Source organism: Chiroxiphia lanceolata, chromosome 1 (genome assembly GCF_009829145.1).
Source record: "Chiroxiphia lanceolata isolate bChiLan1 chromosome 1, bChiLan1.pri, whole genome shotgun sequence".
Lineage (NCBI taxonomy): Eukaryota > Metazoa > Chordata > Aves > Passeriformes > Pipridae > Chiroxiphia > Chiroxiphia lanceolata.
The window spans coordinates 109,049,331-109,061,846 of NC_045637.1; the positions used below are offsets into that span (position 1 = coordinate 109,049,331).

Consider the following 12,516-nt stretch of genomic DNA (forward strand, 5'->3'; position numbering starts at 1 on the left):
TTTTCTTTTTCTCTCTCTACTACATTTTTATCTGATTGGCCTTGCAATACATAGCCCCTGTGCTTGGAGGAAGTGGAAATGTCTTGCGCAGTCTTTCCTCTACATTGTGTTCTATTTTTCTAAATAATAAACGTAATATGGTCACAAACTAAAATAGCTCACAACATTTTCATCCATTTTCCAACACTGAAAACATAGGTTAGACTGAACTGAAGCAGGGAGAAACCTGGCTCTTGGGAGAAACATGATGTGCCTTGATAAGCAGGTAGACTTCACATATATACAAATAAAATAGGACCATAAAGTCCTCGAGACTCACAGTATGTTTTCCTCTATGACCGTACAGAGACAGTAATCACTCAACAACATATAATGCCTTTCCTGCAACTACCTATCACCTGCTTTTGGATACTCAAGTAGAGGCATTAAAAATTAAATACGGTTACTTTCAATGTGTTAACCTATCATTACTAAATGACAGCACCAAAACACACTATAATTACTGAACATAAACACATACTTGTAACTCTCAACCTGTTGACATGAAGACACTGTAATGAAAGAATCTGTGCGAGAGCTGTAAGTCAAGGGACCAGGCAGAAGAAAACCGGGTAAAAAGCGGCCAAAAGCATAGCTTTCCTGTTCAAACAACATAAGCATCCCGTCCATGGACTGTATGCATATCAAATCTCGACCTAAGGAAAGCAACAGAAAGAAATACACAAAGAAAAATAAGCAGTTATTTATTTAGTTTTAATCCTAAAACTGCAAGTAAATTAAAATTGTACGCATAAGTAATCCTACCAAAAATAAGATTCATTTTCATTTAAGGGAGTGTTTACTATGAGGAAGAATACTGAATATTCCAACCTCAATAAAAGCTTACTTTCTAAAATAAACAAACTAGATTTTGAGGGGAATAACATTCAGAATATATTAGAAGGGGGGAAAAAAAATAAGATATTTTATTTCAAACCAAATTCCTAAGGATATAACTATAAAAATTTCAGTTTAAAGAAATGTTTCAATATTTCCAAAACACCAAATTATTCTGGTTGTTAAATGCTTCCATACCTTACAAGTAGTCATAACAACTGTGGTTTAAAAATAACCTATTCTATTCTTCCAAGTCTACTGAAGCAATATAACAGAAAGTCCTACAAATATGTATTGTTGGGAAAATAATACAACGTTAATGTTTTCCACATTTTACATTCACATTTTCTGTCTTCAAGGAAAGAAAATACAAACCAGGTCTACTCTGTATTACCAGTAAGACTAAAAAATATGAAATAAAAAAAATTCAGCTTGGAGTAAATGACTTCGAGCCTCATCCATTATTCAGCAGCCTCAAGACATGACTTAAGACATGGCTTGTCATGCCTCAAGTACACCAATCTAAATTCAAAGTCTCATTGGGAAAAATTCTGAGATCAGAAGCTGATTACGCAGTTTGCACTTCATATGCAGGGTAACAATTCAAACAAATAATATTTTTTATGCATTTAAAGAGAGCTATATCATTAAGATTAACAATTCCTGAAGGTGATAGATGTGTCTCTACTGAATTCAGAGATAAGCACTTATCTTGCAAATGCTACGTGAAATACTTGTAATTCAAAATGTCTATTCACCTCAATTAAAATACTCTGTTGTGTCTCAGGAATGACTCTTTATGCATGGATGACCCCAAAAAATTGTCTGTTCACTAAGTTCCACCCTCTTTTAATTAGTGTTTCCTAACAGAAGAAGATGAAGCCAAAAACAAACAAAAAAATAGACTAAAACTTCATTCTTAAAGTTACATAAAGTTAACAAAGGTGAAAAAGACATTCAATACCTGAAAAAGCAACAAATGTACAGTGCAAAACATTGTTCATCTCCACTGTGATTCTCCACAGAAAGTTTAACTACTTAAAAATAAATAGCAGTGTAAAAGGCCAGAAGTACATCATGTTACTTGTCCATGTGATTAAAATACACAATAAAAATTTAGCTGAGGGTAAGAAGAGAAAAAAAAAGAAAGTGAAGCACCTGGGTCCTTTCCACTTGCCCTCCTCCCTCACCCCTTTCTCAGATTTTACCATTTTCTAAAAATTTAGATCTCCCCTCCTTTCCGGATTCTGCATATAACTCACCATATGTATTTTAAACTCTGTCACAAATATTAACCATTTGATAAGAAGAACATTTGGAAATACAATTCATGTTGTTAATCTGGTTGAGGCAAAGTTGAATCTTTCAGTCTCTAGTGAAAAGACAAGAGGGAGGCAGACTCTTCTCTGTGACACCCAGTTACAGGACTAAGTCATCAGTAACAAACTGTATCACATGAAATTCTATCTGAACATAAAAATCTAATTTTTTTTTTATTTTTTTTTTACTGTGAAGGTCATCAAACACTGGAACCCATAGTCCAGAAAGGTTGTAGACTGTCCTCCCACAGACATGCTGATAATACAGTGGAACACAATCCTGGGCAACTTTTAGGTGAATCTGCTTGGGAAGGGAGTGGACTAGATCATGTCAAGAGAAGAATCATTCAATTCCAGCATTCAAAGATGGCATTCTATCTTTCATCTCTGTTCCACTCCAAGGCACCTCTTGCAGATATCTGTTCCTCTAAGCTGTGAAATTTCACAGGATTTAGTCCTATCACATGCTCCTGGATCAGCAACAAGTAGAAACCATCAGAGAAACTTGAGAACTTTTGCATGGGTATGCTATTAACATTAATGACACCCAGCTTCCACTTCCCAACAGTTGCTGACATTATTCTCACACTGCTGATACAGTCTAGAAAAAATATGAGTTCGCCAGCTGTATAAAATTATGATTACCCAATAAAAGTTTTCTGATAAACTTGTACAAACACTGATAACCAGTAAAAGGTGTTAGCCCACTGGTTGCCACCACAGTCTCTTAGGCATAGTTACTTTAAAGTATAGCTATTGACTACTACAAATAACTAGTGGGATTTTTATTTGGCTTGCAACAAAACAGTGCTTCATAATCCAGGTGTCTATGTGACCACAATTATTCTACATCTATTACCTCAAAGTCACATCTGTTCACATTCAGCATTCAAAGGCATACTGAAAACCCTCTTAAGACTTCACATTATCTAACTGTTCGGCTCCACTTCTATTTTACACCTTTATCAAGAATACAACATTGAAGTCTGGGTATAGAGAATCTTCAAATCCCCTTCCACACTGTGAATTCTCCTACCACCAGCAGCGTGCCACAGAAAAAATCTGCAGCTGTCTGCCCTATTTCCAGAGCCTTAGCTTTCAGTGTCTAACTTCAATGGAACTCCCTGATACCTGAAACCTGAAGACAAATTGATTACAGATCATCTTGAAGGTTTTTTTAGAAGGCAGAGTAGAACACTTTTACTTTGTTTTTTTTTAAGGTGCTTCCTATTTTTCCTCTTTTCTTCCTTAGAAATATATAGATAAAATCAGGAGGAAAAAAAACAAGCAAGAATGAAAAATTAAACCTGTGCATAAAATGACTCAAGTCATGAAAACATTCTTACAGCAATTATGTTTAATTTTTTTCCATGTTGCTATTCAGATTTGAAAAGTTCTAAATATTGCCTGATAGAAGACCTAAAGAAAAGACATTTAATTGTAAAATGTAAATCTTATATATTTTGTAATCGAATAAAATTTCAGGTACTCCTAGTTATATTGATAGTAGTAAGAAAACTATCTCAAGACAACTACTGATCATAACCTTTAGGGTTTAGGCTTGCCTAAAATATACAATTAAGTTGTTAATTTCTACTCTTCTGATGACAACTATAGCAGATACAACTGATATGCAGTGATACTCTCTACAACTACCTGAAAGGAGGTTGTAGCCAGGTGGGGGTTGCTCTCTTCTCCCAGGCAGCTATCAGTAAGATAGCTCTGCCAGGGGAGGTTTAGGTTGGATATTAGGAAGAAATTCTTTACAGAGAGGGTAATCAGGCATTGGAATGGGCTGCCCAGGGAAGGGGTGGATTCTCCGTCCCTGGAGGTCTTTAAGATGAGACTGGATGTGGCACTTAGTGCCATGGTCTAGTAACCACAGCAGTAGTGGACCAAGGGTTGGACTTGATGATCTCAGAGGTCCCTTCCAACCCAGCTGATTCTATGATTCTATGATACATATTACAAGTCAAATAACAAAAAAAGTGTTGAGGTGTTATTGCTTAAGTAACAAATAATAATAGCTTCTGTCTCCTCTATATTATAAATATTAACCTTATTCTTACCAATTTCATCATATCATGAAAGTGATGAACAGAAAAACTATAGCACCTCCTGCAATATGTATGAAGCTACATGTCATACAAAACAGGGAAGCATTCATTGGTCCATTCCAACTTGGCATACTCTGTGATTCTGTGATCTTTAACATGCATAACCCCAATCTTTGTAAAAACTCTTCAGTTTTAACAGTAGTGACATGACTGATTACGACATGACATAATATGACAAGTTCTTTAGAGCACTCCAAAGATCTCCAAGCATACTGCAGCACCAAACCATACTTGCCTAAAGAAACAAATATAGGCACATAAGACTGAATCAGCAATCACACTTTGGGCCTCTAAAAGCACAGCAGCACTTCTCAATATACCCACCACTTTGTTCATCATATTTGTGTTGTTCCTACTCACTAATTTTCAAATTTGGATTTTAACTAGCTTGCACAAGTGGATCAAACTCCAGTTATCCAAACTATTACATGTAAAGCTTAATTAAAGAAAATTAAATTGTATATGAACTCCTATTTCCCAACTTTTTATAGGTCAACTTATTTCCTTCAGCCATTTGTTTTTAATGTGTAGCTAGTGAATGGAGTTTTTATGTTTCACTTTAAGAAATGCAGTCTTCCAAAAACTCAGCCAGAAATGTCCATTTCAAAAAAGCTTATTGCAGCCAGTTGGCTTTGCCAGTGACACATTTATAAAGTGAAAATATAAACCACAGTGTTTTCTGAGTATCAGATGGAATCACTTAGTGTACTCTACATAGTTTCAGCAGCTTGTGTCTCAAGAGGAATGTCCCTCAGCCAGAAAGTGTTACTTTTAAGCATAAGTCTAGCTACTGTTGTTTTGTAGTTTGTTATTCTAGCAGAATACGAATACATTTACGTCACACTTTTAAACCACAATGTATTTTTAGAGCTAATGCAATGACAAAATGAGAGGCAGGTGGTAGTTCTTTGAAATAAGTTTCTAATCAAAGCTATTTTGGAGCTCAAGTTTTTTGCATGTTAATGACTTCCTCTACTCTGAGCCTCCCCTCTGGCACCAAATCATTTTCATAAAAAGTACATTATGTAATCACAAGGCCTGAGCACCACGTGAAATCATGCAATGAAAACTACACTGGGATAAACTGGAAGTCAGAAAAAGCTTCATAAAGTTACATACTTTAGGAAGATGTCAAGTGAGAAAACTTTAACTGCCTTTAATGGTAATCAAAAGTTCCTCAATACAGGAGCCTAAGAGCCCCTTAATGATATGCAGGAAATGTTTTCCTAATATGATAAAAAAATTAAATCCACAATCCATTGACCAGTGAAGTGATGAACATAAACTGCATTCCCATACACTGGAAGAGAAGTTCCTGTCCTGACTTGAAACAAGCAAATATGTTTTCCTTTTACTTCATCACTGAAATTTGCCCTGGAAAATTTCTCCCACTATAGACAACAAAGTCTCCTCTAGTTCAAACCCATTTTGGAAAATTCTACTTGCTATTGAGTTTAGCTCATTTAGCAAAACAGATCTGGGTCAACAGTGAGGAAAGCACTTCAGGAATCAGTTCTGATGAATGGAAAAACCATTAGAAAATAAGTTAGAAAATAAGTTCTTAAAACAATGTATGCCTAGTAAAAGGCAAGTCTTAGTTTACTTCCCTAACCCAACTCAGGAAGCACATGTCAGTGTACATTCAGAAAGAACTCTGAATTTACTAGCTTGGTGGTCTGGTGGCTGCTCCTTGCTTTACTACAGAAGGGATCAAAGTCCAGACTTTCAGCTGCAGGCATTCATTCTAGGCCAGAGGATCTGACAGCAGTGCCAAGGCAGTGCAACACCCTAAACAAACATAAAGGGGACAAGGAAAAATGCCCTGCATCGCTCAGTGTTAATGCAATTACTCATCCCAAACGATGCACAAAGTATACATATGTTCCAGCTGAGACTAAGTGCTGTTTTGCTGGAATTGAAAATCACTCCAACAGGAAGGAAATAAAAATAGAGTAGTGGATAGGAAGAACTTCAAGAGAAACGAAGGAAAGTATTTCAGGAAAACACTAAATCCTTATTCTACTGATGTTAGCTTTAATTATTTTCTAATCCTTTCCAGATAATAAAGTATTGCAGTAAAACATATTCACAAGTCCCAGTACAAGAGATGCTCTCTCTGCAGCAGCTCGCTTCGTAAGAAGCCTCCCCAGTCAAGTCACAGTAAAGCATGCAGTCAGAGGTGCCATGAGAAAAAGAATATTCTTGCTTCTCTCAGCCATAAAACTGCATTCCCTCTACCTAACCTCTTGTAGATTTCTGCCTGCCATAAAGCATAAAAGAGGATTTTAGATGGAAAAGGAATCTTCAACTATTAAATTATCTCCAAAGGCCAATCAGCCCTCACTGGCACAATCAATCCTTTAGAGAAATACCCTGTGATACACCCTTCTATTCTTCATTCAGTTCTTATCACAGAAGATGACATAGTTAATTATGCAACTTAGGAATGATCCCTTTAAATTTTATATTAGCCTAAGGTGGTGGAAGGACCCTCAAAACAAGAACACTAGTACGGTTCAAAGGAGCACAAAAGACTGGCATGCAGTATAGAGATCCAAAAGTATCACAGCTGCAATATAAAACACACAAAAGTTCCTACAGAAAGAAACATGGCATTTGACACTGTTTAGACAGGAAAGGTAAAGTTTCCTCCCCTAAACAGATTATAATACTAAAATTTGTTTCTTACAACCTTCATATTAAGCAGAGAATTTTTTCCATGTTCAAAAGTAGATGTTTCTATCTAGTGCAAGAAATAGTCTCAGGAAAAATGTTCAGGCAACTGTGAAAGCAGTATCACACGAAGTTGTTCTCCTTTTCAATACAGCAGATTCATTATAGAGGGGGGTTTGAAAAAAAGGACATTAGCCATTCATGGAAGAATGGCTGTATACAAAGATGTAGCCTGAATAATGACAGTTCCAGAAGATATGGTAGAACTCTTTTTCCTTAAATTCTGTTTGTTGCCATAGCTTGGTCAGTAACTATTTTTCAGGCCTCAGCAGCTGCAGAAATCTTCTTCTAAGAGTTCTGCATTCACACAGGCATTAAAATACTAGCATATGCTTTTTCTAAAGCAAGTAGGAGAAATTCTAGTTTGTGAACCTTTCCAGTGTCAAACTGCCCTCATCTGAAGTTCTACAAGTTATATCATACATTGTACAAATATTATAGAACACCTTACTGAACTAGCAAATCTCTCATAATCAAGTACTGTCAGCAGTTGCCCTTTCAAATCAATAACATTTGACTGAATAGTTAGGGCACATGGATTTTTTTAGTGAATGATAAATCAAAAGCAGATCTTTCATTGAGTTCAGCTGAAGTTGAATATAGTCCCTATTTTGCAATATTTTAAGTAGATTCAAAAGTACAATAAATCGATTATCTTTAAAATTCCATTTAAGACAGATCTGCAAACTTATAACCAAGCAGAACAACATAATCCCACTGGGTTAAAACCCAGTGAAATTCCCCATCTTTTCTCCTGCTTCTCCTTTTATAGTCTCCTTAGACCAAGAAGCTTCATGATTCCTAAGCACTTCCCAAAGTAGTTTGATGTGTGAAGCTCTGTCTCAGGGAGAATGAGTGATTCAAAAGTTTATGGCTTAGGATTAAAAGGCAGACCAGTAAGGGTGACACTGGTGTGGGTGTTTGCTACAGGCTGTCTGATCAGGAGGAGGAAGAAGATGAGGTCTTATACAGACAGCTGGAAGCAGCCTCACAGTCACAGGCCCTGGTTCTCATGAGGGACTTCAACCATCTTGCCATCTGCTGGAGGAACCACACAGTTAGGCACAAACAATACAGAAGGTTCTTGGAAAGCACTGACAATAACTTTCTGATACAAAGGGTGGAGGAACCAATGAGGAAAGGTGTGCTGATAGAGCTTATACTAACTAACAAGGATGATCTGGTTGGAGAGGTGAAGGTTGGGGGCAGCTTTGCCTAAAGTGACCATGAGGTCGTGAAGCTTAGTATCCTGCCAGGAAGAAGCAGGGCAATGACTAGAATCACAACCCTGGCCTTCAAGAAGCTAACTTTGTCCTCTTCAGAGACCTTCTTAGAAGAATCCCATGGAAACATGTCCTAGAGGGATGAGGGGTCGAAGAGAGCTGGTCAATATTCAAGGATCACTTCCTTCAGGCTCATGAACAGTGCATTCCCATGGGCAAGGAAGTGAGCAAAAGAGGCAGAAGACCTGCATGGACCTTCTGTCAAAACTCAGACATAAGCAGGAGATACATGTGGTGAAAGCATGTAGAGGCCACCTGGGATGAATACAGGGATATTATCAGAGTATGCAGAAATGCAATAAGGAAGGCCAAGGCCCATTTGGAACTAAATCTGGTTAAGGGTGTCCAGGATAACAAGAAGGACTTCTTCAAATAAATCAATAACAAAAGGAATACTAGGGAAAATGTGGGGCCCCTACTGAATGGAACAGGTACCCTTGCAATAGAGGTTGCAGAGAAGGCTGGGATACTGAACACCTTCTTTGCTACAGTCTTCACTGACAAGGCAAACCCTCAGGAATCCCTGATCCAGGAGACCAGGGAGAAGGTCTGGTTTCCCTTAGTTGAGGAGGTTTAGAGACCATTTAGTCAAAGTTGAGATCCACAAGTCCATGTGCCCTGACAGAACGTACCCACAAGTGTTGAGGGAACTGGCAGGTATCATTGCTAGGCTGCTTTCAATCATCTTTGAAAAGTCATGGAAGTCAGGAGAGGTTCCTGAGGACTGAAAGAAAGCCAGTGTTACTATAGTCTTCAAAAAGGCAAGAAAGAGGATCCAGGGAACTACAGGCCAGTCAGCCTCACCTCAATTCTTGTGAAGGAGGTGGTACAGCTCATCCTGGAGGTCATCTTTAAGCATGTGGAAGACAAGGTGATCAGGAGTAGTCAGTATGGATTCATCAAAGGGAAATCACGCTTAACCAACCTGACTGCCTTCTCCAATGGTATAACTAGTGGACAGATGGGGGAGAGCAGTTAATGTTGCCTATCTGGACCTAGCAAGGCTTTTGACACTATCTTCCATGGTAACCTTATAGGCAAACTCAGGAAATGTAGGCTGGATGAGTGGATTGTGAGGTGGATTGAGAACTTACTGGATGTCAGAGCTCAGAGGGTTGTGATCAGTGGTAGAGTTTAGCTGGAGACCTGTAACTAGCATTGTCCCCCAAGATTCAATACTGGGCCCAGTATTATTTAACTTATTCATGAATGACTTGGATGAAGGGGCAGGTGCCTCCTCAGCAAATTCACTGATGACACAAAGCTGGAAGCAGTGGCCGATACCCAGAGTGCTGTGCAATCCTTCAGAGGGATCTTGACATGATGGAGGAATGGGCAGGGTCGAATTTTTTGAAATTGAACGGACAAGTGCAGGGTCCTGCATGTGGGGAGGAATAACCCCAGGCACGAGTATAGGCTGGGGGCTGATCTGCTGGAAAGCAGCTCTGCAGAGAAGGACCTGGGGGTCCTGATGAACATCAAGTTGTCCATAAGCCAGCAGTGTGTCCTTGTGGCCAAGAAGGCCAATGGTATCCTGGGATGCATTACAAAAAGCATTGGCAGCAGGTCAAGGGAGGTGATCCTGCCCCTCTACTCAGCCCCATGTCCAGTTCTGGGATCCCCAGTACAACAGGGACATGGAGCTCCTGGAATGGGTCCAGTGGAGGGCAACAAAGATAACTGGGGGACTGGAGCATCTCTCTGACGAGGAAAGGCTGAGGGAGCTGGGCCTGTTCAGCCTCAAGAAGACATGACTGAGAGGGGATATGCCTATAAGTATCTGAAGGGAGGGTGCCAAGCAAGAGGATGGAGCCAGGCTCTTCTTGGTGGTGCCAAGCAACAGGACAAGTGGCAATGGGCAGAAACTGTAATACAATTTCCACTTGAACATAAAGAAGAACTTCTTTATTGTGCAGTTGACTGAGCACTGGAACAGTCTGCCCAGAGGGATCATGGAGTCCCCTTCTCTGGAAATTCAAAAACCAGATGGACACTATCCTGAGTAACATGCTCTAGGGGACTCTGCTTGAGGGGTGGAGTTGGACTAGATGACCTCCATTGGTCCCTTCCATCTTTACCCATTCTGTGTGATTCTTTACTAATTTTTTGAGCTAGAGAATTGTTGAAGACATCTGCTGAAGAATCCTCTCCAGAATAACTGCAGTCACATCCAAAGAACTCATTGAAAGCAATTTATAACAAAGCTGAACAGCCTGAAGCTTACAACACAAAAATGGGAGTTTACTGCACAAAGTATTAGAGGGAGCTCCTATATACCTCTTGAAGAAGTCTCAAATATCCCCTTAAAATTACAAATAAACAGATTGACTAAATATGTTCAAAACCACCAAGGAAACACAGATACTTTTCACATTCAGATCATTTGTCTACATATATCCTAGGCTAGTAACCAACATACAGAAAAGACTAACTCTTACTTTGTGGTCAAAAGAGTCAGTGAATTACATCTCTATGAAAAAAAATCACCATCCTATTGGTTGACTTTTTGGCAACCTCAGAAAAGACATGACAGGTTTAACAAGCAGGAACAATTTGTTATCTTGTATTTTAAGACTGCTGGAAGCACACAGCGAACACTCAAATGATGGGGAGTTGGCTGTGAGGGGCTGATCACTGCTGGGGGACAGGCTGGGCATCAGTCAGTGGGTGGTGAGCAGTTGTATTGCGGAACATTTGCTTTTCTTGGCTTTTATTTCTCTCTCTCTACTTTTTATTATTATTATTTTAATTATTACAATATTTTGATTTATTTCAAATATTAAACTGTTCTTATCTCAACCCACAGGTTTTACCTCTTCTGATTCTCCTCCTCATCCCACCAGGATGAGGTGGGAGGAAGTGAGTGAGCAGCTGCATGGTACTTAGTTGCTGGCTCAGATTAAACCACAACAATGATGCAGTAGGGTGATTTTTTATAAGAATGATTTGCACCAAACTCAAAGTACAATTAGTATAAAGCATTATAGACTGTACAAGATACATTTCAACCCTCTAGGAATAGCAACTAAAAAGGGTTTGGTGACCTTTCAAATAAATACTTACAGGTTAGTAACTTCTTTTGTAATGGAGTAGTCAGTGATTAACAACAAAAAAATAAACAAAAGCTACATACACACATTTCTAAAAGATCTTTGAGATGACAAAATAGACTAAATAGTTAGAAACCAGAACTGCATTCTTTTGGATGAAAAAATACGAGGCAGCAAACAAATCTTACACAAATGCATCCACGAGAAATGCTGGAACATTTAATAAGAAAGTACATATATAAATAATAAAGCTGTACATAGGTTTGAAGTAACAGAAAATTCATCATGCCAAACTATTCATTAGACAGGGCAATAACATATACTACATTTCTAAACTTCAGAGACAGTATTTTTAAACTTAAGTAAAACATCTGATGTGATCTCAGACAATTGACTCACAGGAAACCAGAAAATGGCAAGCAATAGCACTAAGAAGAAGAATTTGGGGATTAGAGTAGGATGATGAATTAAATATGAGTCAACAATATGTCAGCAAAAAGACAAATGCAAGATTGGGTCATTATTAATACACATGTACTATTAAAAACATATGAGGTAATTATTGTTCTGCCTTGGCACTCACTGATTCTTGGCAGGAGCACTGCACAAGTCGTAACCCCACATGTAAGATACAAAACATTTTATACTACCAGTGCACAATGACTGCACACATTTGGGTACCATATTTCAACAAAGGAAATTTTAAAAAGTATCACACAGAATTTACCAAAAAAACAAGTCTTTCACTTATATATACAACTGCTCCCAAAGTTGTGCATTTCTACAACTGGTTTTACTTCATTTTAATTATAGTGCTTCATTTGAACAAAATACAAATTAAATTATATATCTAGCAATTTATAATTGAGGCAAAGTTCTGGTATACTGAAGGCAATGGGAATTTTTATTTCAGTTAGGCTACAATCATTACGCTACAATCATTACTGCTAAGAAGCTGAAAAAGGTAAAAGGAAATGGATGGTAAGAGATTCAGAGAACATTTTCTTTGATTTTTTTTCCATTCATATGTTCAATTTAGAGAAGATGTTCTAACTCCACTATTATAAGGAAAAAACAGAACACTAGCAGGTTTCCAAAGTTACATCAGAAACCAATTAGAATTAGGTATCAGCAGACC

General features: G+C 38.1%; 1 protein-coding gene across 3 annotated transcripts in view; it reads right to left on the reverse strand.

Moving 5' to 3' along the window:
• The window catches only part of BBS9 (Bardet-Biedl syndrome 9), a 285,582-nt gene that overhangs the window by 255,547 nt on the left and 17,519 nt on the right, over nt 1-12,516 (reverse strand). For all 3 annotated transcript variants that reach the window (XM_032707850.1, XM_032707763.1, XM_032707681.1), the window contains exon 6: nt 521-695. In XM_032707850.1, the coding sequence (XP_032563741.1) occupies nt 521-695 (175 nt within the window). The remainder of the gene's footprint in view (nt 1-520; nt 696-12,516) is intronic.